General features: G+C 44.4%; 2 protein-coding genes across 2 annotated transcripts; both read left to right on the top strand.

The window, feature by feature from the left end:
- The first annotated feature begins 15,062 nt into the window (after positions 1–15,062).
- LOC120683074 lies at positions 15,063–19,205 on the top strand. Its single transcript, XM_039965089.1, has 2 exons — positions 15,063–15,936; positions 16,246–19,205. The coding sequence occupies exons 1-2, from the start codon at positions 15,063–15,065 to the stop codon at positions 19,203–19,205; spliced, it is 3,834 nt and encodes a 1,277-aa protein (XP_039821023.1).
- Positions 19,206–19,372: 167 nt separating this feature from the next.
- On the top strand, positions 19,373–22,240 carry LOC120683073 (replication protein A 70 kDa DNA-binding subunit C-like). Its single transcript, XM_039965088.1, has 10 exons — positions 19,373–19,516; positions 19,593–19,869; positions 19,969–20,065; positions 20,132–20,265; positions 20,365–20,446; positions 20,531–20,663; positions 20,742–20,899; positions 20,984–21,454; positions 21,614–21,682; positions 22,153–22,240. The coding sequence occupies exons 1-10, from the start codon at positions 19,373–19,375 to the stop codon at positions 22,238–22,240; spliced, it is 1,653 nt and encodes a 550-aa protein (XP_039821022.1).
- Positions 22,241–24,151: the final 1,911 nt, after the last annotated feature.

The following is a 24,151-nucleotide window of genomic DNA, read 5'->3' as shown; positions in this document are numbered from 1 at the left end:
TGTTGTATTTTCACCTGTTCTCTCGTCTAAGGCTGCAATACGAACACCACTGTTCTGGGACACGGTCTTCTTGTCCTTGGCGGCCGTATAGAATAGATATCCATTAATATCATAACCTTGCCATGATGTGACCTGGGTAGATGGATCCGCTGCCAATCTTTTGATTGATTGTTCCTCCACGGTCTCCCCATCTGGTAGATGCAGGTCCTTCAACCATGCAGTCAGTCGACGTTTGTGCTCTCTCATGATCCAATCAACCGAGCGACCATTACTTTCTGCCCGAATCATGCTCAAGTGTTCATTGACTAAAAGCGTCATTATCGTGAGGTGTTGCAAGATGCTATAATGTGCTTGTTGCACACCTTTGAAATCTTTGTCGATGAAGATTTTCCTCCCAACCGTGCCCACACCTTCCAACCTCCCCAAAAAACGTGGAATTGGCGAACCAAGGGACACGTTATCCTTTAGGTAACCTAGGCAAGACTCGAAGACTTCCTCGGTACTGTATCCCTCTATCATGGACCCCTCAGGATGAGCACGATTCAATACGTAACGGTTGAGGATGGACATAAAATGCTCATACGTCCACATTTCATGAAGGTAGAGTGGACCAAGTGCCCGTATCTGGTCGACCATGTGAATCATTAGGTGTTCGGTTATGTCAAAATACCCCGGAGGGAAGCACATCTCCAGCTGTGCCATAGTTTCCCCAATGAATTCTTTGAGATCCTGCAACTCATCTTCATCTATCACCTTTTGTGAAATCCCATTGAAGAAGTAACATAACCGAGTGATTACCATCCTTACATATACTGGCTTGATCGCTCTGATTGCAATGGGGAGGAACAACGTAAGCAATGTTGACGGTCACTAACGACCCATTTTGACCTTCAACTATTGTGCAAAAGTCGAGCATTAGAAGGAATAAATGTTAGCATAGGATGATTGTTTGACGAATTCCACAGATGCTGGTCTGAGAATGTGTGCAGGTGAATTTGGGCCAAAACTGCATGTAACAAGCATATTATCCAAGGCATAAATTCTTGGGCCAAGCACAAGCAAGCCCAAAGGCCAAAAGGGCCCACTTGGCAGCTGCACATGAGAGAGAGAAGCAGCCCATAAGCAAGGCGATACATCATCGATCCGAGACAACACCTTCTCGACGAATCAGACGCGTTCACGAGGATCCAAGGGCCCACCAGAGCTACCAAACCGACTTAAGACAGGCCCTTACCCATATACAGGACATGGGGGCCCACCTAACAGCCACCTGACCGAAGACCGGGCCAAACGGACCGAGCCCACGGTCGGCCGACCTCCAGGTCGCCCGACCCAGTGGTGGCAGCCCACGGGCCCCACCGCCTCTCAGATGACACGTGGCGAGGTGCTATTGGTTCTCCATGGCGGTTTGGGTCGGTTCTCAGGCGAATGGCTGGTGGCTCCCCGTATATATATGAGGGGAGGGGGCTCAAATGAACACACACACCACACCACACCAGCTCTGCTCTTGAGTCCTCACTTGAGGTGTAGAGCTATCTTAGGGAGTTTTAGGAGTAGAGGTACTTAGGAGGGGCACCGGTAACAGCGCTCTTCTCCAATTTGTACCTCTACACGAGAGTGAGGAGGAGTCGGGGGATGTGCCGGGCTTGTCGGCGCTCTTCTCCGCTTGTACCTCGACGGATGCTTATTCGGTTGTAAGTGTTCGAGACTTTCTTTGTTTATTTAGAATTAGAGTTTAGATCGCAAGTTATCATCTCTGCTTTTATATTAGTTGATGTGTATGCTTAGCCAGTAGCATTTGACTCTAGAGTGGGCTCCGGATAGAAAGGGATAACCCTGATCGCTTCTAGAGTTTGTAGAGAAAGGCGTAGACGTGGTGTCTAGACTGGACTATACCACTCAGTTGTCCGATAGTTTCACGATTTGTAGAAGTAGCCAACAGGTGGTGACAGCCCTGTTCGAGCCCTAGTAATCCTCCACGTTTGGATATCGAATATAGCACCATTATTGGAGCTACCGGCTTGTTTAAGCCGGTCGATACCTTTAGCTCGAAGTATAATGGCGACGTGATCTCTTCTTCTAAACATAGATTCTAGATCTTAGAAAGTCCTCTCTTTCCTATCCTCCTACACTAGTGTGTGTGTCCTTGGACTGTCTGAACCCGTAGATAGTGTACTCACGTTCCTCAGTGGATACGATACCCTAGAATACTCTTGGGTGAAAGCTACAGCGGTATCTATGCGCTTGCGGATTTTATTTGTGACGTTACAAAGTACCAACAAGCTTTCTGGCGCCGTTGCCGGAGAATGGCAGCTACATTATCTGCGGACTCAATCGTCCTCGTATCTTTTTCTTTTTCTTTCCTTCGACCTTTACACCCGCTACCCATGGAGCAGCTATCCTTTCCACAGCTCTTTACCCCAATGGGCGAGTTCTCTGAGCCATCACCATCTTCCTCATCTAACCTTGAACTCGACCCTGGCTTTATAGCCATGGTTCGGAAGCGACCCTTCTCGGGAGAAATTCATGAAGATCCCTATGACCATTTGCAAGAATTCGAGGAACTATGTTCGGGTCTAGTCATCCTAGGCATGACACAAGATGCCTTGTAGTGGAAATTGTTCCCCTTCTCTCTTATAGAGAGGGCGGAGCAATGGTACACCCGCGCGATAGGAAATATGAGCGGTGATTGGGAGGAGCTTTGGGATGACTTTTGTTCCTCATTCTCCCTCACCGAATGCATAGACTCCCTACCGACAGACATCATCGATTTTGAGCAATTAGAGAAGGAGTCCATAGGTGCAGCATGGGCTAGATTATCATGCCTTTTGGCATCTATCCCAGACATATCTATACCCGACGAAGTATCGTTGAACGTTTTCTACTCGGGTTTAGACATGGAAACTGCCCTAGAACTTGACATCGCCAGCGGAGGATGGTTCGCACACACGACTCTGGAAGAAGGAAGAGACATCCTAGATAGTTTCCTAGAAGACTCTCTCTTCACTGCCGACCATAGTGAACCCCGCCGGGAGGAATCCGCGTCCAGCCATGGGAGTCTCTCAACAACCGAATCTGAGCCTTCATCTTCCACATCCCAATATTTGTTTGTTGAGCCCTCTCCCGAACCACAAACACCGAAGGAAGAAGAAATTCAACCTTCGGAGTTCTCTTCCCGATTCGAGGATGATCCTTCGGAAAACATCCAAAATACCTCGAATCATCTTAGGCACAAGGAGCCTATGAAATCGATGTGTCTTTATGAGACCCTCGATATAATTTCCCACCATACACCCACAATTGATTGGTCAAAAGAGGCAAAGCGTGCTTCCAAAGTGATTTGGATTAGCCCAACCTCTGCAACCATCACTTGTTCTATGAAGGAAAAAATCGTAGAAGCTCTTCATGACCCTACTGCTGAGGTTTGCATCTTACCCCAGTACCTTTTGGATACTCTTGTGGGTAAAAAGCCTCTAACCCTGACTGACAAGTACTTTAAAAGTCCATCCGGACTATTCTTTGAATGTCGGGGGATTGCAAGGGATGTGCCTATCACCATAGACAAAATCAAGGTGCATTTAGATTTTTATATCTAAGATATCCTCGATTTTGATCTTCCCCTAGGCCTCCTGCTAGAAAAACTTCTGGCAACTCATGGGAGCCTAGATTAAAAGCTTAGGGAAACCGGCTCGGCCGTTGCTACTCCTCACCTAGAAAATCTTCTGGCCAAGCCTCTTCCCGAGCAAAACCCGCTCGAGGAGATGATGCATACATCTCCATTCATAGTATCGGAGCCCGTTCTCTTGGGAGCTCTAGAATCCTCTGAAGAATACGACTCGGAGGGTGGTCTTCACTCTTGTGAAGATGAACGTTCATCGTCACCCTTGATCGAGTTTGAGCCCCTTCCCGCGGGCCCAGACTATGTTGTTCTCAATCATGATCGAGAATCAACATCAAGCTTTCACGATGAATCTCTTGAGATGGAGAATCAATGGGCCAAGGAATCTTGTGAGGCACCGACTCTGGAGTCCAAAGAAAATGATTCCACAAATGAGCATGGGAGTTTCACTTTTGACATACCACGTAAACCATGCTCATTCAATGCAACTCCAGAGTCAGGCATGCTTAGTGCACCGTGCACACACGAGGACAACAACTATCTTATAGTCCTCTTCTGCAAAATCTTCAGAAGGTTGGTTGTAGATGTATATGTCCATCGTAAACATTGCGGATTTCGTGGGTGCACCGTGGCGCTAACCTTGTAGCTAGCTTCAACGATTGGTGGTGAAACAATGACCCATCACCAATGATGGTTGCAAGAGTTATCACGGTCGAGCTTATGACCAGAAACAAAGCACTGCCGGGAGATAGCCCGGACTATCATTTATGTATTTACTTCTTTATTTCCCTTTCAATAAAAAGCAAGAGCATGTTCTAGGATATAGTTTTCCTTCGGGTATTTTTGGTTGCTAACCTTTCCAGGGGAAGATCAAGAAGAATGATGGATAGACAACACCTACGAACATGAGAGCTAACCGACTACAACACATCGATATGCCTTGATGAAGAACAACTACTGAAGGAGACTTGAACTCCATACACTCGATGTTTTGCAAACTCCAAGTGTGGGGGAGGTATGTGAGTACCCCAAAGTAAGTTCTTTTCCCAATTCATATCTTGTCTTGGAATTGGTGTACGACCTCGCATCTTGCTCTATAAAATGAAAAAAAATGAAAAAAGAGAGGAATTGCCATGGTGATAATATTGAGCCTTCATCAACAAACCATCATGGTAAGTACTCCAATGTCCTGCTTTTGACATTAAACAAAGCCCTACTGGGAGGCCGCCCAAGGATCACCAGGTTCGTACTCATACCTATCTCTCTTTGAATAAAGCTCAATCATGTTTCATGCTTTCTTTATCTGTTCATATATGCTCTAGTTTGAATGTGTGTCTAGAAACACATTCATAGGCCTTTTAAATCAAGCATGGTGTTTGGGTTAAAATATCTTCTTCAGTCAAACTGACATGGTGTCAAGTTTGATTGATGTCCTAGAGTTACTACTTATATAGATATTGGTTGCATATGTGGACTAACCCATGCAGAAAAATCAAATCCAATTGGGCAAGTCATTGAGCTGAATTCAAGTAGAAAGGTAAGCCAAGGTTTTGGATTAATATTGCACAACATACTCATGTTGATGCAACCTTAGTTCAGCCTTGCTTGAGTAAGTATCTTGGTGAGATTAAATTTTAGTTTCAATAAATTTTAGGAGCTCCCTGGTTCTTAAAACCTGTGGAGCTATTAGTCTATTTCCATATTTTTGTTTTTGAATAAGCACCAAGTACAAGAACAAGTGTGGGGGAGATCTCTCGGAACTCTCATGCATATACACTCGAGATTTCCCACAACACGTGCACAACACCGAATGAACCAGAATGCAAAAAGCCAAGACGAATCAGAGCTAGTATTGGGCAGTGGAACCTCAGGTTTGGCTAACTAGCACTAAGCTCCGATCATCTTCACCGTGATGGTTTGTGCACTTTACCCCTCATACTCTCCCTAGCCTATGAGTTTAAATAAAAATCTTGGTTAATCATTAAAATTAAACTCAAGGTATCCTCTGGTTCTGTGCTTCTCAATGATTTGCTTGCATACTTTTTATTCTTTGCTAAGCCTGAGCTTGTGAATCATATCTTAGGGAACCCATAATTGTTAAGTTGTTGACCAGTGCGATATAGTTTGATGGAAGAATCCTTGCTTTATCTGCTTATGTGTCTGGGAAACTTTTATCAAAAAGAAAAACCTCCATAGCTTTACAACTCCACGTGTTTGTCCTACCAAGACCATATGATGATCTTCATGATACAAATCTTTACACATATGTGCCTTGTTATTGCTTTGAGCTTCTTCAAACTTTGTGACCCTAGTGAGATGTCTTTCATATTTGTTTGATCAAGATCATGTGCAATCCACCAGTTGAACTTCTACACTGGAAGTCAGCTATGCCATTCCATCCATCCACAAAATAAAACTCCATGTTTAATGATCTCTTTCTAGTATCCTTCAAATGAGGCATAGGCTATCCAAAAAAAAAGATGGCATGCCCAAGAAGCATGCCCCCAAAAAAATGGACACATCAATGTCCATAATATATATATATATAGCCATGTCCTCATGTTATCCAAATAAAGGAGAGAGAGATTCATAAATGGAGTATTCCATTTTCACCATCCACCTTCCACATATGTGCACAATCTTGATCATCTTGTTTGATTTGTCATCTCCATGGATCTTTTATTTGATTTTGCAATATATGTGACACAAGTGCATGCTTCCACTTCCCCTACCATGAGCTCCACATAAGCCATCTTTAGAAGTAGGGTGAAAAGAAGCAATGCCTTGGTGAGGATATATACACAATGAGTCACATGACAGATCCTATGGAGAAGTAAAGCTATGGTTGGTCTTTGCAAAAAATTTTTCCAAAACCCCAGTCATATAGCAGAAAAGTGGAGGAGACTGAAGTCAACACCGTTCTGCTCTTCAACTTCCCAAACATTTATGGTAGACACATCAAAATTCACAGGCAAAAGTAAGGCTTAGAATAATTTGTATGCAGGTGTCATATCATGTGAAGTCGGGTCCGCCTTAGTTCTTACCTTTACTCGAGGATGATCAAAGAACTAACTGTGGGGGATCTTGTTGACGGTCACTAACGACCCATTTTAACCGTCAACTATCGTGCAAAAGTCGAGCATTAGAAGGAATAAATGTTAGCATAGGATGATTATTTGACAAATTCCACAGATGCTGGTCTGAGAATGTGTGCAGGTGAATTTGGGCCAAAACTGCATGTAACAAGCATATTATCCAAGGCATAAATTCTTGGGCCAAGCACAAGCAAGCCCAAAGGCCAAAAGGGCCCACTTGGCAGCTGCACATGAGAGAGAGAGAGAGACGCAGCCCATAAGCAAGGCGACACGTCATCGATCCGAGACAACACCTTCTCGACGAATCAGACGCGTTCACGAGGATCCAAGGGCCCACCAGAGCTACCAAACTGACTTAAGACAGGCCCTTACCCATATACATGACATGGGGGCCCACCTAGCATCCACCTGACCGAAGACCGGGCCAAACGGACCCAACCCACAGTCGGCCGACCTCCAGGTCGCCCGACCCAGTGGTGGCGGCCCACGGGCCCCACCGCCTCTCAGATGACACGTGGCGAGGTGCTATTGGTCCTCCATGGTGGTTTGGGTCAGTTTTCGGGCGAATGACTAGTGGCTCCAACCTATATATGAGGGGAGGGGGCTCAAATGAACACACACACCACACCACACCACACCACACCATCTCTTCTCTTGAGTCCTCACTTGAGGTGTAGAGCTATCTTAGGGAGTTTTAGGAGTAGAGGTACTCAGGAGGGGCGCTGGTAACGGCGTTCTTCTCCAATTTGTACCTCTACACGAGAGTGAGGAGGAGTCGGAGGATGTGCCGGGCTTGTCGGCGCTCTTCTCCGCTTGTACCTCGACGGATGCTTATTCGGTTGTAAGTGTTCGAGACTTTCTTTGTTTATTTAGAATTAGAGTTTAGATCGTAAGTTATCATCTCTGTCTTATATTAGTTGATGTGTATGCTTAACGAGTTGCATTTGACTCTAGATGGGCTCCGAATAGAAAAGGATAACCCTGATCGCCTCTAGAGTTAGTAGGGAAAGGCATAGACGTGGTGTCTAGGCTAAACTATACCACTCAGTTGTCCGATTGTCCCACGATTTGTAGAGGTAGCCGGCAGGTGGTGACAGTCCTGTTCGAGCCCTAGTAATCCTCCACGTTTGGATATCAGATAGAGCACTATTATTGGAGCTACTGGCTTGTTTAAGCCGGTCGATACCTTTAGCTCGAAGTATAACAGCGACGTGATCTCTTCTTCTAAACATAGATTCTAGATCTTAGAAAGTCCTCTCTTTCCTATCCTCCTACACTAGTGTGTGTGTGTGTGTCCTTGGACTGTCTGAACCCGTAGATAGTGTACTCACGTTCCTCAGTGGATACGATACCCTGGAATACTCTTGGGTGAAAGCTACAGCGGTATCCGTGTGTGTGCGGATTTTATTCGTGACGTTACAAAGTACCAATAAGCAACACATGACAATCATGACATTTATAGCCGCATAGTGATAAATCTTTCATCGACACTAGTTTTCTTATGTTCGATGTGAAACGACTCGGGACTCTGATCCCTCTTAAGATCTCGCACATCGCCTTCTTCTCATCACGTGTCAAGTTGTAGCTAGCTGGGGGAAGTTCATATCTACCATTCCCTTTATCAACAGGGTGAAGGTCTTTTCTTATCTTCATGGCTACCAAGTCCTGTCGTGACTTGTACGTATCCTTTATTTTGGCTGATATCTCTAGAAGGAGCCCAATTGTGTTACCAAACACATTCTTCTTCAGGTGCATACCATCGATTGCATGGCGGACCTCAAGATCTGCCCAATACAACAAGTACTTGTAGAAGATGGATTGTTTCTTGAATGGTACGCCTTCGATAGGTGCCTTATCTCTGTTTCTCTTCTTCCCATCTTCCTTCTTCTTCCCATAAATGACCTTGACGTTTCGGACCATATTGAAAACATAATGTCCGTCTCGTTGTTCTGGATTATAACGGAATTCAGGGTTGCCATCAAAATGATTATAGAACTTCTTACTTCGGTACCTATGCCCTTCAACCAAGAAGCGTATGGATCCAAGGTAAACTACCTTCCGAGAACCCTCAAGGAAAGGCGATACGGTGTCATCCACGCACACCGTGCATCCCGTCCTACCTTTGAGTTTTCCGTCACCCTTTTTGCTCTTATCTGAATCCCACCAGCGCATCAGCTCAGCATCCTTTGGGTTCGAGAAGAAACGCCTAAGGCAATCGAAAACTGGGAGGTACCACATTACCATGGTTGAAATTCTGCTCTGTTTATTAGAAATGCCTAATGTAGCGTCATCTAGCTCAATGGAGGCAGCACTATTATTATTCACCACATTCCCCTTCCCCTTATTCACATTGGTTGGATCTTGATTGTCATCATCACAGTATCCAGCATTGTTTTTTGTAGCGACTTGCGGAACATACAGGGTATTTTTTTAGATCTTTAAAAGTGTCCCCACGATACAATATACAATGATTAGGACAAGCATGGATTCTTTCCACACCCATGGTGAACGGGCTGACAAGTTTCTTTGCTCTGTATGTGTTGGCTGGCACTTTATTTGGCTTTGGAAGTAACCAAGTCAAGATACGCAGCAGATCATTGAAACTACCATCTGAGCAACTATGCTTAGCCTTCAGTGTCAACAGCTCAAGTATGAAATGAAGCACGGTCCAATATTTCGGGCATTCCTTCGAGCGGTCATAAATAAATTCCTCAGCTGATTTTTTTACTGTCTCGAAGTTTGCTAACCTCCGGGCACTAGCAACCAATACCTCCGCTTTAGTGTGGCGCAACAACTGGCCAAGAAAATCACCATCATCGAGTTCATCATCACTACTATCACCATCCATGGGACACTCGACATCATCACCATGAGATCCACTAACCCCAACATCATCAGCATCACCATCATCACCATGGGATCCACTAACACCATCATCATCTCCGCCATCATGAAAATAAGAACAAGAACTAACCATTCTGTCAAAATCATCGTCCTCTACGATTTGACTCAGTGGATTATTCGCCGGAGGTGGTGAAGCATCAGTCTCGCCATGTTGCTTCCAGACCATGTAGTCCTTGACAAAACCCCTCACTATTATATGCAATCTGATTGTAGTTGGGTTGCTGAATACTCTCAAATTCTGGCAGTCAAAGCATGGACAACGCATCAGTTGTGTCTTCTCATTTCTTGCGTGGTTCTCGGCAACTTGAATGAATTTGTTAAGCTCTCCACGAAAATAGGCGTATGTCCTTTTTACAGTGTACATCCATGTCCTATCCATATCTAAACAGTAACAAATAATTCAAATGGATTAAAAAAACAACTACTTACGTAAATAATTAGGGAAAACATAAATTCATTTCTCCAAAGTATAATAACCATAAATGGCATTGCAAATATACATACTAATCTATAAGCGTAGATATTAATAAAATGTCATTTAGATAGTACTAAATAAGAAAATAAAAACCAAACATATTATTGTAACACAATTTCTTGCAAAAAAAACCTATCATGCATGTGAGAGAAAATAGGGAAAAAACAAATTTTCTTCTCTCTCCTCCATAGATCTAGTGAGTACTTTAATTAGAAATGAGGCTAAAATATGTAGATCCAATACTAATAATTAGATAATCTTGTTCTCCATCTAAAATAGCACAACTTCATCCAAAAGTTTGAGACAAATGGTGTCTCAAATGGCTAATCCATACCATGGAGATCTAGAGCTAGTTAGAGGGAAAGAGAGCACCATTTGAGTCACAAATCTAACAAAAAAGCTTAGGAATGACAAGAAATTAGCGTCAACTTACCTCCTAGAACCCCAAACTTCAAGGAAATCGAGTTGAAAACCTTTCCCCCTTTTTTCCTTTTTTCGATCTTGGGGAGCACCTCTCCCAAGCCAATAATGGAGGGTCGGGAGGAGGAGGAAGAAGGACACATATTTTTATATACTTTTTTAGGTGCGGGTAGGCGGATGAGCCGCCCCTACAAATGATACTTTTAGGGGCGGATGAGGGCATTTTTAGAGGTAAATGGGGGGTGAGCCGCCCCTAAAAATGATTGTTTGTAGGGGCGGCTGACCCCCCCGCCCCCAAAAATGGCACCCATTTTCAGGGGTGGCAGAGGAGGTCAGCCGCCCCTACAGATGTCATCTTTAGAGGCGGATCATTTCTACTGTACCCTCTCTCTATTTATAGGAACGGATGACTTTTTGGTTCGCCCCTAAAAAAACGAGGCGTTGTTACAAATCGTTTTTGTAGTAGTGTGATTTGATGGCAAGTGCTGATAAATAATTAATTAAGATGTGATGGATGAGTGATCCACGATGCATGGTGACACTGCTGATGTTGCATTGAGCTGATCATATATAAGAGTATCATCCATCTCGCTTGTTTGCTTATTAATTGAAGTCGCCGATCCACGATCGTAATTAATGGCGCCATCCAGTAGATAGACGGACTTCACTGACGATACATATATATGTAATTAGCCAGCAGTAGTATCTTCCTTCACGTGCAGCTATTAGCAATATATACCACCATCCGCTGTCACTTCATCAGTGCAGTGTCCACACATACAGAAAGTATCAGTATTGTATCCATGGCGGCCCGTCGATCATACTCCGGCCCGCTTAATTTTTTTTTGGCCCACATCATATCACTATGTAAGAAATCAGCAAAGAAGACACACGGATAAGAGACACGGAATTGAACTGTGTCTCCTATCATAGATAGGAGACGCGTGTTGATAAATCACGTCCCCTATAAATATACTCTCAACACTAAAGAATAACTTGTGTCTCCTAAGTACCCACATAGGAGACACAAATATACAAATCGTAATATAGGAGACACAAATTAAAACAGCGCGTCTCCTATGTTTCTCATAATTAGAAGTATGAGGCCGCGCCGTTTCGGCGGCCTCCGAGCGTGTCCACGTTATCCTCGTGAAGCTGATCCATTCGATATAATTTGTGCGACTCAGATAAACTCATTCTCCTTTCTCTGAAGGTTGGGAGTGCTCATCCAGTGCAAGTTGATGTACTGCGTCAGGCTGGTCTGCAAGTTGATGTCGTCCTTCCTCCAAACATTGAAAGCGATGTGAGCTTGTGCATTGATGGTGCTGCCACCTTCCTCCAAACTTTGAAAGCGATGTGAGCTTGTGCATTGATGGTGCTGCAACCAAGCCACTGAAATTTGGTGTGCTTGGTAGAACCGTTCTCAAGGGAGGACACAACATTTAATGAATGTGCACTATTGCATATAGGTATCCATTTTCTCACCCGTCTATTCATCTCTGTAACTTTCCTTGACGTCTAGTGCGTTGCCTGGCTATAAAAGCATGGGGCTGCCTTCTTTTCATCGCACCCCTCCCTTCAGCGCACCCTCTCCTGCAGTCTTGATATAGTGCACGCTTGAGCCACTAGAATTATTGGCAGCTGCAAAGATCTTTTGGTCTAGCTAAACGGTGCGTTTCTTAACATAGCATGCTATACAGCCATGTATAGTTCGAACCGGCAATATCCTAGATAAGTGACATATTCTAGAGAAGTGATTTGTGTAGACAACTGATGAGATATAATAAAGGTCCTACTATAGTTTTGGAGAAATAAAATTTGTATAATTACCGTGCTAATAGGGGTTATGAATAATTATGAGACGGAGTAAGAACGTGCGTTTTGGGGGCCTCTATAGAGAGCTCACGTGTTTTTTTTTTGTAACTATGTACTATTTACCGTTGTTTAATACATTCTGTTGCTAATTATGTATTTTATTTGACTTGCCTTGCTCTACGATTTGCTTTGGTTACCTTTTATTTGTGCCCTTCTTCTTCTTGACGTCCTTTTTAGCAGGTAGGTCTTGCAGCCTTCTGACACAGGTATAGAAATGCCATATGGATGCTGCTTCTTCGTCTAAACAGACAAGGAAAAGACGGCGCTGTAAAGAAGCAGCTACCTGCACATCAGGTGTGCTGGCACCGTCATGTTGTTTCATCTTTTCCCTTGCTATACGTAGGTGTTCGTGCAGTACACATGCACCGAACAAAATATTATGCGTTGAGATCACAGGAAATTAATAATGGGCACCCCAAAATAGGAATAATAAATTAAAGAGCAACGTTTACCACCTTTTCGAATAGAATTTTTTGAGGGTAGAATTTTGGGGAAAAAGTTTAGCAGATACAGAGCTGAAATTGTATACGGGTGCTCCTGGAAGGTGATAGGGCAGTGGCGGGCCCATTAAATACAAGGGTACTCAACTGGATGCCATGATTTTTTACCAACAAATTTATGTATACAGTATACCCTATGTATTTGATTGGAGAAAACAAAAATTATACAACAATACAGGCTTCTGGGGTTCCAGTCTGTACTTTGGCCCAAAAAATCTAGCAGCCCACCTCCCCCCGCCTGCCCACACAGGCTCAAGTAGCCCAAAAAACGTGCTCCTAGCCAGCCTCCAGCCCAACCGATCCCCACCAGCGCCGCCTTGCCGCAACTAGTGCCCGGCCGGCCCGGTCGTCTTGTCCCTGGCGCAGCAGCGCTACCTGCACAGCGGGTAGCGCCCGGCCGTTCGGCTCGACGAGGGTGTCCGACGGAGGTCGAGCGAGCGCTAGGCCTACAGGAGCCCCGTCTACGCGGCGGCTGACGGCAGCTGAGTGGCAAGCTTCAAGCGTCCCAGCGCATACGCGCTAGGCCTGCATGCTGCAGGGGCTCTGCGTCTTCGTAGGGCCGGCGGCAGCCGAGCGGCGAGCGGCCACCGTGCGCTAGCCACTAAGGCCGCACCGCCGCAGGGGTTCCGCACCTCCGTGGTGGCCAGCGGCAGCCAAGCCGTGAACCGTGAGCGAGGAATTGCGTCTCGGTGGAGGTACTAATTTGTTGGTTCCGATTTGACTCCTGGTGGCCTGTTCGTCATGTATTATGGAGCACTAGCGATAAAGAGGTACCTAATAGGTACTAAAAGTATACAGCTGCCTACTTCGATTGGAATATTAGTGACGAGATTGCAAAGCCTCCTATTTTAATTACTTTAGTTTGATCGTTGCGTTTGATCTAACTTAGATAGCTTATTCTGTTCCTCTTATATTATATAGCCCATTTGCACTAATTGATGCTATACTCACTTATAGATGCCAGGTACCAGGATTTAAGCCATGAAATTTTTTTTACCCTTGTGAGAATTTGAATACCATGTTCGAAATCCTGAGGCTAGCCCTGTAATAGGGAAGATTGGGGATAATGATGTCCGCCAGATAATGGAAATGGACTTAGCGATCCCGCACAGAGAACTTGTTTGGCCTCCTAGCAAGGAGTCCCCCCCCCCTGCAAGGAACGAATTATGCAAGGAATAATTTTACAAACACAAATACCAGTATGCGTGGGATCCATGCAGGTTGCCTGCACTTGTTTGGTGATTATGGAAACACGAAAAAGCTGCCCATGGACTTTTGCTCTTTCCATTCTCATGCCCCAAGAGTATAGTTTTGATTTTATTGACCTGATAGTTATGCTAGATTTTTTCTTCCCTTCTCCATCAGTGGCAACTGCTGAGGGTACAGTTCGTGGGAGGCAAGCTCGCCGAAGATCCACAAGACAGGGAAAGAAAGAAGGTGAACTGAATGATTCTTTGTGTCCACTTTATAGGTTCCCCTATTTATTAGTGAGCGCTGGTTTTGATTCGTGGTGCAGGAAAGTGTCTGGCCCAGGCGGAAAATCAAGGTGCGAATATTTAGCCTAGATTATTTTATTAGAGGCACTCATAAAAGAACCATTTGAGTGATCGTTTGTGTGGCTTACCTATTCTCCTGATGGCTGTATAGTGTACCTTACACCTGGGATTTCATACTACGGCCCTCCTGCGCACGCGTGCCAGTACTGCGGCGCGCAGTTCTGGCACCAGGAGCGCGTGAAAAGGTCCTACTCAGGTGAAGGAGGCTGTATTCGTTTCCATCTTTGTTGTCGTGGAGGTAAAGTTCTCTTGCCGTTTCAAAGGGATCCTCCTCAGTTCCTGGCTGGGTTGCTGGATCCACACGGTGATGTTTTGTCTAAATACTTCATTAAGTCCATAAGATCATATAATTCAATGTTCGCTTTCACATCACTTGGTGCCAAAATTGATACTTGTATAAATAAGGAACCTGGGCCATATGTGTTCAAAATTAATGGTCAGGTCCATCATCGGATTGGTTCTTTGCTACCGGATGAGGGTAAACCCCCAGTGTATGCACAACTCTATATTTTTGACACTGAAAATGAGATTCAGAATCGAATGTCAATTTTTGATAGGGACAGGGAGTGCGATAAAAATAATGGAGTTGATAAAAAAATTGTCGAAGGCTTGGTACGGATGTTCGACGAGTCGAATGAGCTGGTAAAATCATTTAGGGCAGCTAGGGACCTTTTGGGAGGAAGCCAAGTCCAGCCTTTACGCCTTAGGCTCCTGCACGATAGGTCAAAAGAAGCACCTCAGTATAGTGCACCAGCAGGATCTGAGATAGCTGGTTTAATAGTAGGGGATTTCTCCGAAGATAAGAAGAGTCCTGATGTAATCATTCAGGATAGAGGTGGTGGGCTTAGAAGAATCAGTAATCTTCATGCAAACTATATGGCCTTACAGTACCCAATCTTGTTCCCTTATGGGGAGCAAGGGTTCAAGTTAGGAATTAAATATAACCGTTCAGGAACTTTGCGTGTTGGAGTTAGGGGTGAGGTAACCATGCTTGAATATTATGCTTTCCGATTACAGCAACGTAGATGTGAGGCAACAACGCTGATACGCGGTGACCGGCTATTTCAGCAGTACATTGTCGATGCTTATGCATCTGTAGAGGAGAACAGGCTTAGATACATTGTAAAAAATAACAAAAATCTAAGGTCTGAGGTGTACAAGGGTATTGAGGATGCTCTGCTTAAGGGTGATGTGGATGGAAACAATGTTGGGAAAAAGGTTATTTTACCTGCTAGCTTCACTTGGAGTAAAAGATACATGATACAGAACTATCAGGATGCAATGGCAATCTGTCGATTTTATGGGCCCCCAGACCTGTTTATTACTTTTACCTGCAATCCAAAGTGGCAGGAAATAGCTGACGCTCTTGCATTTATTCCAGGGCAGAGTCCTGACGCTAGACCTGACATAGTTAGCCGAGTCTTCAAATTAAAGGTCGACGAGCTTGTTTCTGAGTTGAAGAAAGGCACTTACTTTGGGAAGGCACAAGCAGGTATGAGTATCAGTTTTTTTGGCACATATATTTTGTTGTGCTTTGCAATTAAATACTCCATTATTTTTGAGTATATTACAAAAGCCCCAGCCCATGCTAGGACGCAGCAATGTATGAGAGTGGGCAGTAGGCCTGTTGGTATCACGCGCTTTGTTTCCTTTTTTGTTCACCTGCCTTGCGCTGTGGTTGCTGAAAATAAGGCGCTGAATATATTGTTTGGGTGTATATGTGCATGCATACATGCATTTTTTTTTGAAACGATGTGCTCTGCCGTGAGTTAATATTGCTGCTATTGTTTCTTGGTCGTAGTGCTCTACACTGTGGAATTTCAGAAGCGCGGCCTGCCTCACGTCCATATTTTGGTTTGGCTTGAAGGTAATACAAAGGACCCTCGCCCCTCTTTTATTGACTCAATAATATCTGCAGAGATACCGGATAAATCAGTTGATCCTTTGGGTTATAGTATTGTCGATGAATTTATGGTGCATGGCCCTTGTGGCGAGCTTAACAAAAAATGTGCGTGCATGAAAAACAATAGGTGCTCAAAATTCTTCCCTAAGGGTTACGAAGCAAGCACAATAGTAGGTGAGGATGGTTTCGTGCAGTACAGGCGCGGGCCTGAGGCTGCAAATTTCGTTGAGCGATATGGAATCAGGCTTGATAATGGGTGGGTTGTCCCCTATAATTTGGCATTATTGAAACGGTTTAGGGCCCATATAAATGTGGAGTGGTGCAATAAAACCCATCTAATCAAATACCTGTTTAAGTATATTACAAAGGGTCCAGACCGTGCTAGGGCTGTCATCGAGACCTTTGGAGCTGGTGCGCCCTGTAGTGATTCCCATGGTGAAGCCATTAGCAGCCTTGGTGACCAGCCAGTAAATGCGCAGAAGCACCCTGATGATGTTGACGAGGTCCGGGAATACATTGATTGTCGCTATTTATCCTCCCACGAGGCTATCTGGCGTATGTTCGAATTTGATATCCACTTTAGGACGCCAGCAGTGGAAAGGTTAGCTGTGCATCTTCCCTTGATGAATAGTATTGTGTACCCAGCTGACCAGCCATTGGCCAATATTGTAGATGACCCTCGTTACATGCAGACAACATTAACAGAGTGGTTTACTGCTAATACGATTTCCCCAGCTGCTCGAGAGTTAACATACATAGAATTCCCAACAAAATGGGTTTGGAATAGAAAGGCTAAGGCATGGCATTCACGTAAGGGATCTAGAAAGATCGGCAGGGCTATATATATCAATCCTAGCTGTGGTGAGCTCTACTACCTCCGTATGCTTCTGAATGTTGCCAAGGGTGCTACATCGTATGAGGACCTTCGTACAGTTAGTGGTGTCCTGCACCCAACGTTTAAGGATGTGTGTCAAGCTGCTGGACTTCTTGGTGACGACAATGAGTGGCGTGAATGTCTCAAGGAAGCATCTGTTTGGGGTACAGCTTCTCAAATGCGCCAGTTGCTTGTTACTATAATACTTTTTTGCTCTGTTTGTGATGCACTTTCTTTATTTTCTGAGTTCTATATGTACTTCACTGATGATATACACCATAAAATTAGAAAGATGGTAGGCCTGCCTCGTTATAAAGTGCCAGAAGAACATCTGAGAAATCATGACCTACTTGAACTCGATAGATTGTTTGTCAAGAATGGTGCCTCAATGACTGATTATGGCCTACCAAATCCTGATCCAACCCTTTGTAGCAAGGTGAAAAATAGATTGATGGCTGAGGAATTAGCTTACGACAGTGAAATGCTCTTGCATGTGCATGAAACTCTCATTAATCAATTAAACTCTGAACAGAGGCATATATATGATGTTGTCATACAGTCAGTTTATGGGAAAACTGGTCGGTGCTTTTTTGTATATGGGTATGGTGGAACTGGGAAGACATTTCTTTGGAATGCAATCATTTCACGCTTGCGATCGGAGAAACACATTGTTCTTGCTGTAGCTTCATCAGGGGTTGCTGCGCTCTTGCTCCCTGGAGGCCGTACTGCGCATTCTCGATTTAAAATTCCTATTGTTATTGATGAGTCGTCGATGTGCGATATTAAAAGGGGTACTTTCCTTGCTGATTTAGTAGTGCAGAGTTCTCTGATAATATGGGATGAGGCTCCTATGACTCACCGCCATTGTTTTGAGTCGTTGGATCGTAGTATGCGTGACATTCTTGGTCAATTGGACTCCTCAAATTCTGACCGGATGTTTGGTGGGAAGACAATGTTACTTGGTGGAGATTTCCGGCAAGTGCTGCCCGTAGTTGAGGGTGGTAATAGGCTAGACACAATTGATGCATCAATCACCAACTCTTATTTGTGGGACCATGTTAAGATACTAAAACTTACAACCAACATGCGCATACTTGGGATGGGGAGGAGTGGTTTAGCAGCTAAGGAGGTGAAAGACTTCAGTGACTGGGTATTGAGTGTTGGTGATGGTACTGCAAAAGGTACCGCTGAGATTGATGACGGGGACTCGGAGCTGATTGAGATACCAAGTGACATCTTAGTCCCAAGACTAGATTCTGCTATCGATGATATTATAAGTTCTACTTATCCCAACTTGGAGGCATCATATTCAGACCCAACCTACCTGAGGGAAAGGGCTATTATAGCTCCGAAGAACGACACCATCGACGAAATTAATAGCTGTATTCTTTCTTTAGTTCCAGGCAATGAAAAGGTATACCTCAGCTCAGATACATTGGTTGAATCCTCAAAGGAGAATGGTAATCTAGACTTGCTTTACCCTATTGAGTTCTTAAATTCGCTCCAATTTAAAGGTATCCCTCATCACAAGCTTATGCTTAAGATAGGCTCCCCTGTCATGCTACTGCGCAATTTAAATCAGAGCGCTGGCCTTTGCAATGGTACACGTCTTATAATAACACAGTTAGGTGCTCGGGTATTGGAGGCTCAAATTATAACTGGATCACACATTGGTGACAAGGTACTTCTTCCTCGGATTGCCTTGCATGTATCAAGCACTAAATGGCCATTTGTTCTTAGTAGGCGGCAATTTCCAGTTCGTTTGTGTTATGCAATGACCATAAACAAGAGCCAAGGGCAAACTTTGCAGAATGTTGGTCTATACTTGCCACGCCCAGTTTTCTCCCATGGTCAGCTCTACGTTGCTATATCACGTGTAACATCTAGGAAGGGCCTTAGGATCCTAATTGACGATGATACAGACCCAAATACCAATGCTACCCAAAATATTGTCTACAAAGAAATCCTCCGATCTCTTTGGTAATTTTCCTATGCATTCTCATCTCCACACACCCCATGCCATTTAGGCTATATCTTTATGTCTAGCGCCCTCAGTGTGCATCCGCATCTTATTTTTTTTAATATCACATACCACAATCCTCCATTTGACAACAGTTTCATTTGTTTCCCTGCTGATTGATCTGGTAACAGATGGAGTACAACTTATTGGCACAAATAAATCCATCGAGACACAATTGGTGCATTAGGGTTAGAGTTGCTAGGATGTGGACGGTATCTGGGACCTCTAAGGGGAGGTCTTTTAGTGGTATGGAACTTGTTCTAGTTGATGAAGAGGTACGACACTTTACATATGCATCTGACATATTTTCCTTAGTAGTTGCTATGTGATTTTCAATTTTTGGTGCATCAGGGCATAGGCATTACAGCTTCCATTGGGCAAAAAGACATGAACAAATTTGCCAAACTTCTGGTGGAAGGTCACTCTTATATGATAAAAAAATTTCAAGTTAGTAGGCAAGTAAGGAAGTTCAACGCTGTTCCCAACAAACAATCAATCTTCTTCACATCATGGACTGCTGTTGAGGAATTATCTGCTGACTTGGCCACAAATCTGCCGCATTACTTTTTTAACTTCGTTGACTTTGAGGATTTAGATCACAAGGGAAGGAAAGGAGATGGTTTAGTAGGTACGCACCCTCAGTAATTATTTATGTTCCAGCCTTTGGTTCTACATTAGGCAGGGCGTTTTCCATTGTATGATGATACCCTGAATTATTGGGCAACAGATGTTATTGGTCAACTTACAACCATCCATCCAGTGGTGCGGAGTAGTGATTTGAATGGCTCTTCTGTTAGGAGATCAGTGGAGATACGTGATCTAAGGTTTGATCCAAGCTGATTTACAACGTTTCTAGGGTTACTGTGTTTCTAATGAACATAATGTTGCAGTGATCAGGTTTTGCCCGTAACATTATGGGGGGAACACGCAACATCTTTTGAGGATGAGTTCCTTATTGAGACCATTGGGAATGATGAGCCAGTTGTTATCATTTTTGCTGGGATGCAGGTGAAGGCGTTCTTTGGTGGGTATTAGTACTTCCCTTGCTAATCATCAGTTATGTACTATGGGTGCCAGGCCCACCTTGCTGTGTTCTAACCCACCAAACTAAATGCAAAAATAGGTGCTACAACTTGTGCAAGCGGTTCTGCAACGAAGTGGTATATCAACATTGATACCCCTGAAGTTAATGCTTTCCGTGCTAGGTTGCCTACTGTGCACCAAGTTATTTACCTTTGCCACGTATTGCATGCATATGTGTTCTAAGGTGCACTTTATTCTGCTTGCAGCTTAGAGGGAAGAGGTTCCGAGGTCGTGCTCCTACCGGGGGATGGTGGTGCGGCTGCAGGCGCTATTGACGATGCAACATCTAATAGGAAGAGCATATCAGAGCTCCTCTCCTTGGATCCTCACGACAACAATGTAAGCCTGTTTCTAAGGGTAGGTCCATGTAAAGTTTTTATGTGAAAGTAACAAATTCTACCTTGTTTTGTGTACCAGGATGTCCGTTTTACTTGCGATGCAAAGATTAAAGAAATTGATGTTACAAATGGTTGGTGGTACAAAGGGTGCAGTAAGTGCAAGCGAGGGCTAAAGCCAACTTTTGAAGGATTTGAATGTACTAACTGTGATGAAATGAAGCCAGTAGTCATTCCCAGGTAGCCCTTATAATTTGATACTGCATTCCCTTCCAAATCCCCGTCTTGTAATTTTTTTTGACGTGCCTTATATTGGTATCTTAGTTACAAGCTAAATGTGGTTATCGAGGACAACACTGGCCGTGCAAAAATATTTCTGTTTGGAGGTGTGGCTGAGCAGGTTGTGCGGCGGACTGCCGCTGACCTCGTGGAAGAAAGTTCATCCAACCAAATTTTGCTGCCAGCATCCCTCCGCAGCCTTGTTGGGCGGAGGTATGTGTTCCAGGTGGTTATCAGTGAGCAAACCTTTAGAACTGGGCAGCTCTGTTTCCAAGCTAGGAGGGTGTTCATGGCTCCAACTGGTGCTGGGGAGCAATCTAGATGTGCTAGTGGCGATGTGCGTGGTCCTCCTGCTGGTTCGTCCGCAGCTGGAAGCTCTGGAAAGGAAACCGAAGATGGTCCTACCTTAACTGAAGTGGTCTTAGATCCAGAAGGTGGACCCACAACGCCTCCTGATGGCAAGAACTCATCGACTAAGGGAAAGGAGGTCCCCCCTGGAGCTAATGAAGAGTCTGGGTATGTACCTTTGTCCTCTACGTGATAGTTTGCTGTGGCACTATTAGAATATATTATTATAGCACAGTTCCTACGTCCTAGAGGGGTGCAGAGGCAACACCAAATAATAAAGCAGGGAGCACTTGTGCCGGCAGCCTAATAGTACTTTTTATGGTGCAGAAGTGCTTTGGGTAAACGTTCGCGGTCTGCTCGGAAGGAATTATTCACCTCGAAGAAGGAGAAGGCTAGGTAACTTATGTTTTGGCCTGCCGCACTGTTGGTTAACGTTGTACATCAAATTTGACTTTGAATACTTCAACTTTACAGTGCCGATTAGGCCTGTGGCTCCACAACGTCACCTATCGGCTCCTGCTCCTCTAGTTCCACCAAACAGTGCTTGCTGCGTATGCCTTGTTCTGGTGCCCTGTGCCCTGATCGCCAGTTCACCACTCTGTCCTTATAAGCTTGTCGAGGAATAAAGGGATGGCTGCTTCGCCTGCATGCTTCATCTATCTACTGCAGTTGTGTCGGCCTCCGGCTTGGTGCTACCTGTATTCCGAAGGCCACTTTGTTATTTTAGTGTAGAAGAATATTTATGTTTAGGAGCACTACGGTAGTGGGTACCTGCACGCATTCTATACACAATACGCTGCAATGACCAGGCACCGGCAGCTGGTCGACCTGTTCTCTGATCTGACAATTTAGTTTGGCCTATTTAGGTTCGATCAGGTTTGCGACGCGGCTGCCTCCGGATGCAAAAAGATGCGGTACGTGCCTTCATTTTCCAGATGCTGCGGCCGGCTCTAAAAGCAAAAAGGTGCAACACTTGGTGTTCTGAGGCTTCGTATATGGACTGTTGGGCCCCCTTTTTCCTTGGGCCCTCGATGGTTGCCTCTGCTGCATGAGCCTGTGGCCGGCACCACCCGGCGCTTGCCCGCTCTGACCTCCATCGATGGCGCCAATTTTGAAGAGTCTAATAACGAGAGCGTGGGATTACGCAAATGAGCAGGTGAGCTCGGCTCCCTTGGTCGGGCCTACCTATTTACGTAATGATATGTCTATATATATATATATATATATATATATATATATATATATATATATATATATATATATATATATATATATATATATATATATATATATATATATATATATATATATATATATATGCACCGCTACTATGTGCATTTCCATTGAATGCTATGTGCACTACTATGTTTCTACATAAACAGTCTGGTTTCCTAGCCCTTACAAAAAAAAAAGTCCCTTTGTAGTTTAGAACTTGCATTGTTTCCAAGGTCCTCGTATTTTGATGGGAACTCTTCCAGACGCTTGCCAGTGCTCATTGATGGGAACCCTCTACCGACATACTTGAAGAGAGTCCTCGCCGTCTAATCATTTACGTAGATACAACCATAACCTTGTTTATCCAAACAACTGGCACATCACATTGCTTAGATTTAGGCAAGTACCAACCGCCATATATACACATTGTTGCCGCTAATTTTTACCTAGTGCCACAACTACCCTGGTGCATATGGTCAATAAAGCAAACACATATCTCATATAGGTTACAGGCACCCGCGTCGTTTACTCTACCAAGTTTTAGATGGAACGTCCTGCTCACCACTTCTCACACCAAGAGCGGTGTCATTGGCATAGGTCAGTGGAACGGTGCACGTGATGGTCGGGCCTTGCGTCGTCTACGGCTTCGAGGTGGCATAACCTCCTGCTCTTTGAGTGAGCGACTATGTGGTCCTGTTTCTTGCATCTTGAGTAAACCTCTGGATGGTGTGACCTCCTTCTTCCTTGTTTTACAAGTGCCACGGATCACATCATGCAAGGGATGACATCGGAGGCTCACTGCAGGATTTCCTGTGCTGGTGTGCGCCTCACCTTCTAACTGAATGCAAAAGAGAAAGGAGCAGTCATAGGGTGTGCCAGTTTTTTGGCAACTTTATTATTTGCAGAGAATAAATTAGACAGGTCTTTATACCTTGCATTGCACCGAGCAAAACCTGACAGCATCCTTTAGGCCCCTGTTGCACACCACGCATGCGAACCTTTGGGGCCGACGCTTGAGACCAAGTGGAGAATAAGCAACACAGGATCTTTTTTTGAGATGGATTACCCTGATACCGTTGATGCTATATATTTGTATTCCTGTTATATCTATCACACCTTGTAGATCTACTACTCGCAACACTTCACTTAATGATGCCTTCCGCCCCTGCTCGATGATTACTTATTTAGGCTCCTCCTGTGTGAATGGGTACAAACAACAGCAGAATAGTGTATTTTTTTACAAAAGTGGCAAATAAAAGAACCTGGAGTATGCGATGAGATGTGTTGTCTACATGACAATGAAAACATATAGCCTCTTCATTCAGCCCTTGGCAGTCCAGACAAAAGTAGACGCACATGTTTTTTCTAAGGTCGTAGTGCACTGCACATGGGTGGCCAAATTCGCTGCGGAGCAGTGCAGCCATCCGGTCAGCCCCTATGCCTACAGCAGCCATCGCTCCCACTGCAAAAGGTGGCATACATTTATAGACTTCATCTGCCGGAGGAGGACCTCTTACATCTAATAAACAATGTGCCCAACGGTATTACAGTCGGCAGCCTCCATCCAAATATCTAACAAAGGTAGATCGAAACGATGGTCAAAATGTATGACGAGGCATATAACCACTTTGGCAAGCAAATTGGCAAATG

Source organism: Panicum virgatum, chromosome 7N, assembly GCF_016808335.1.
Source record: "Panicum virgatum strain AP13 chromosome 7N, P.virgatum_v5, whole genome shotgun sequence".
Taxonomy (NCBI): domain Eukaryota; kingdom Viridiplantae; phylum Streptophyta; class Magnoliopsida; order Poales; family Poaceae; genus Panicum; species Panicum virgatum.
Note: the sequence above shows the minus strand (reverse complement) of the source record. Positions and strands in the feature narration are given on the sequence as shown.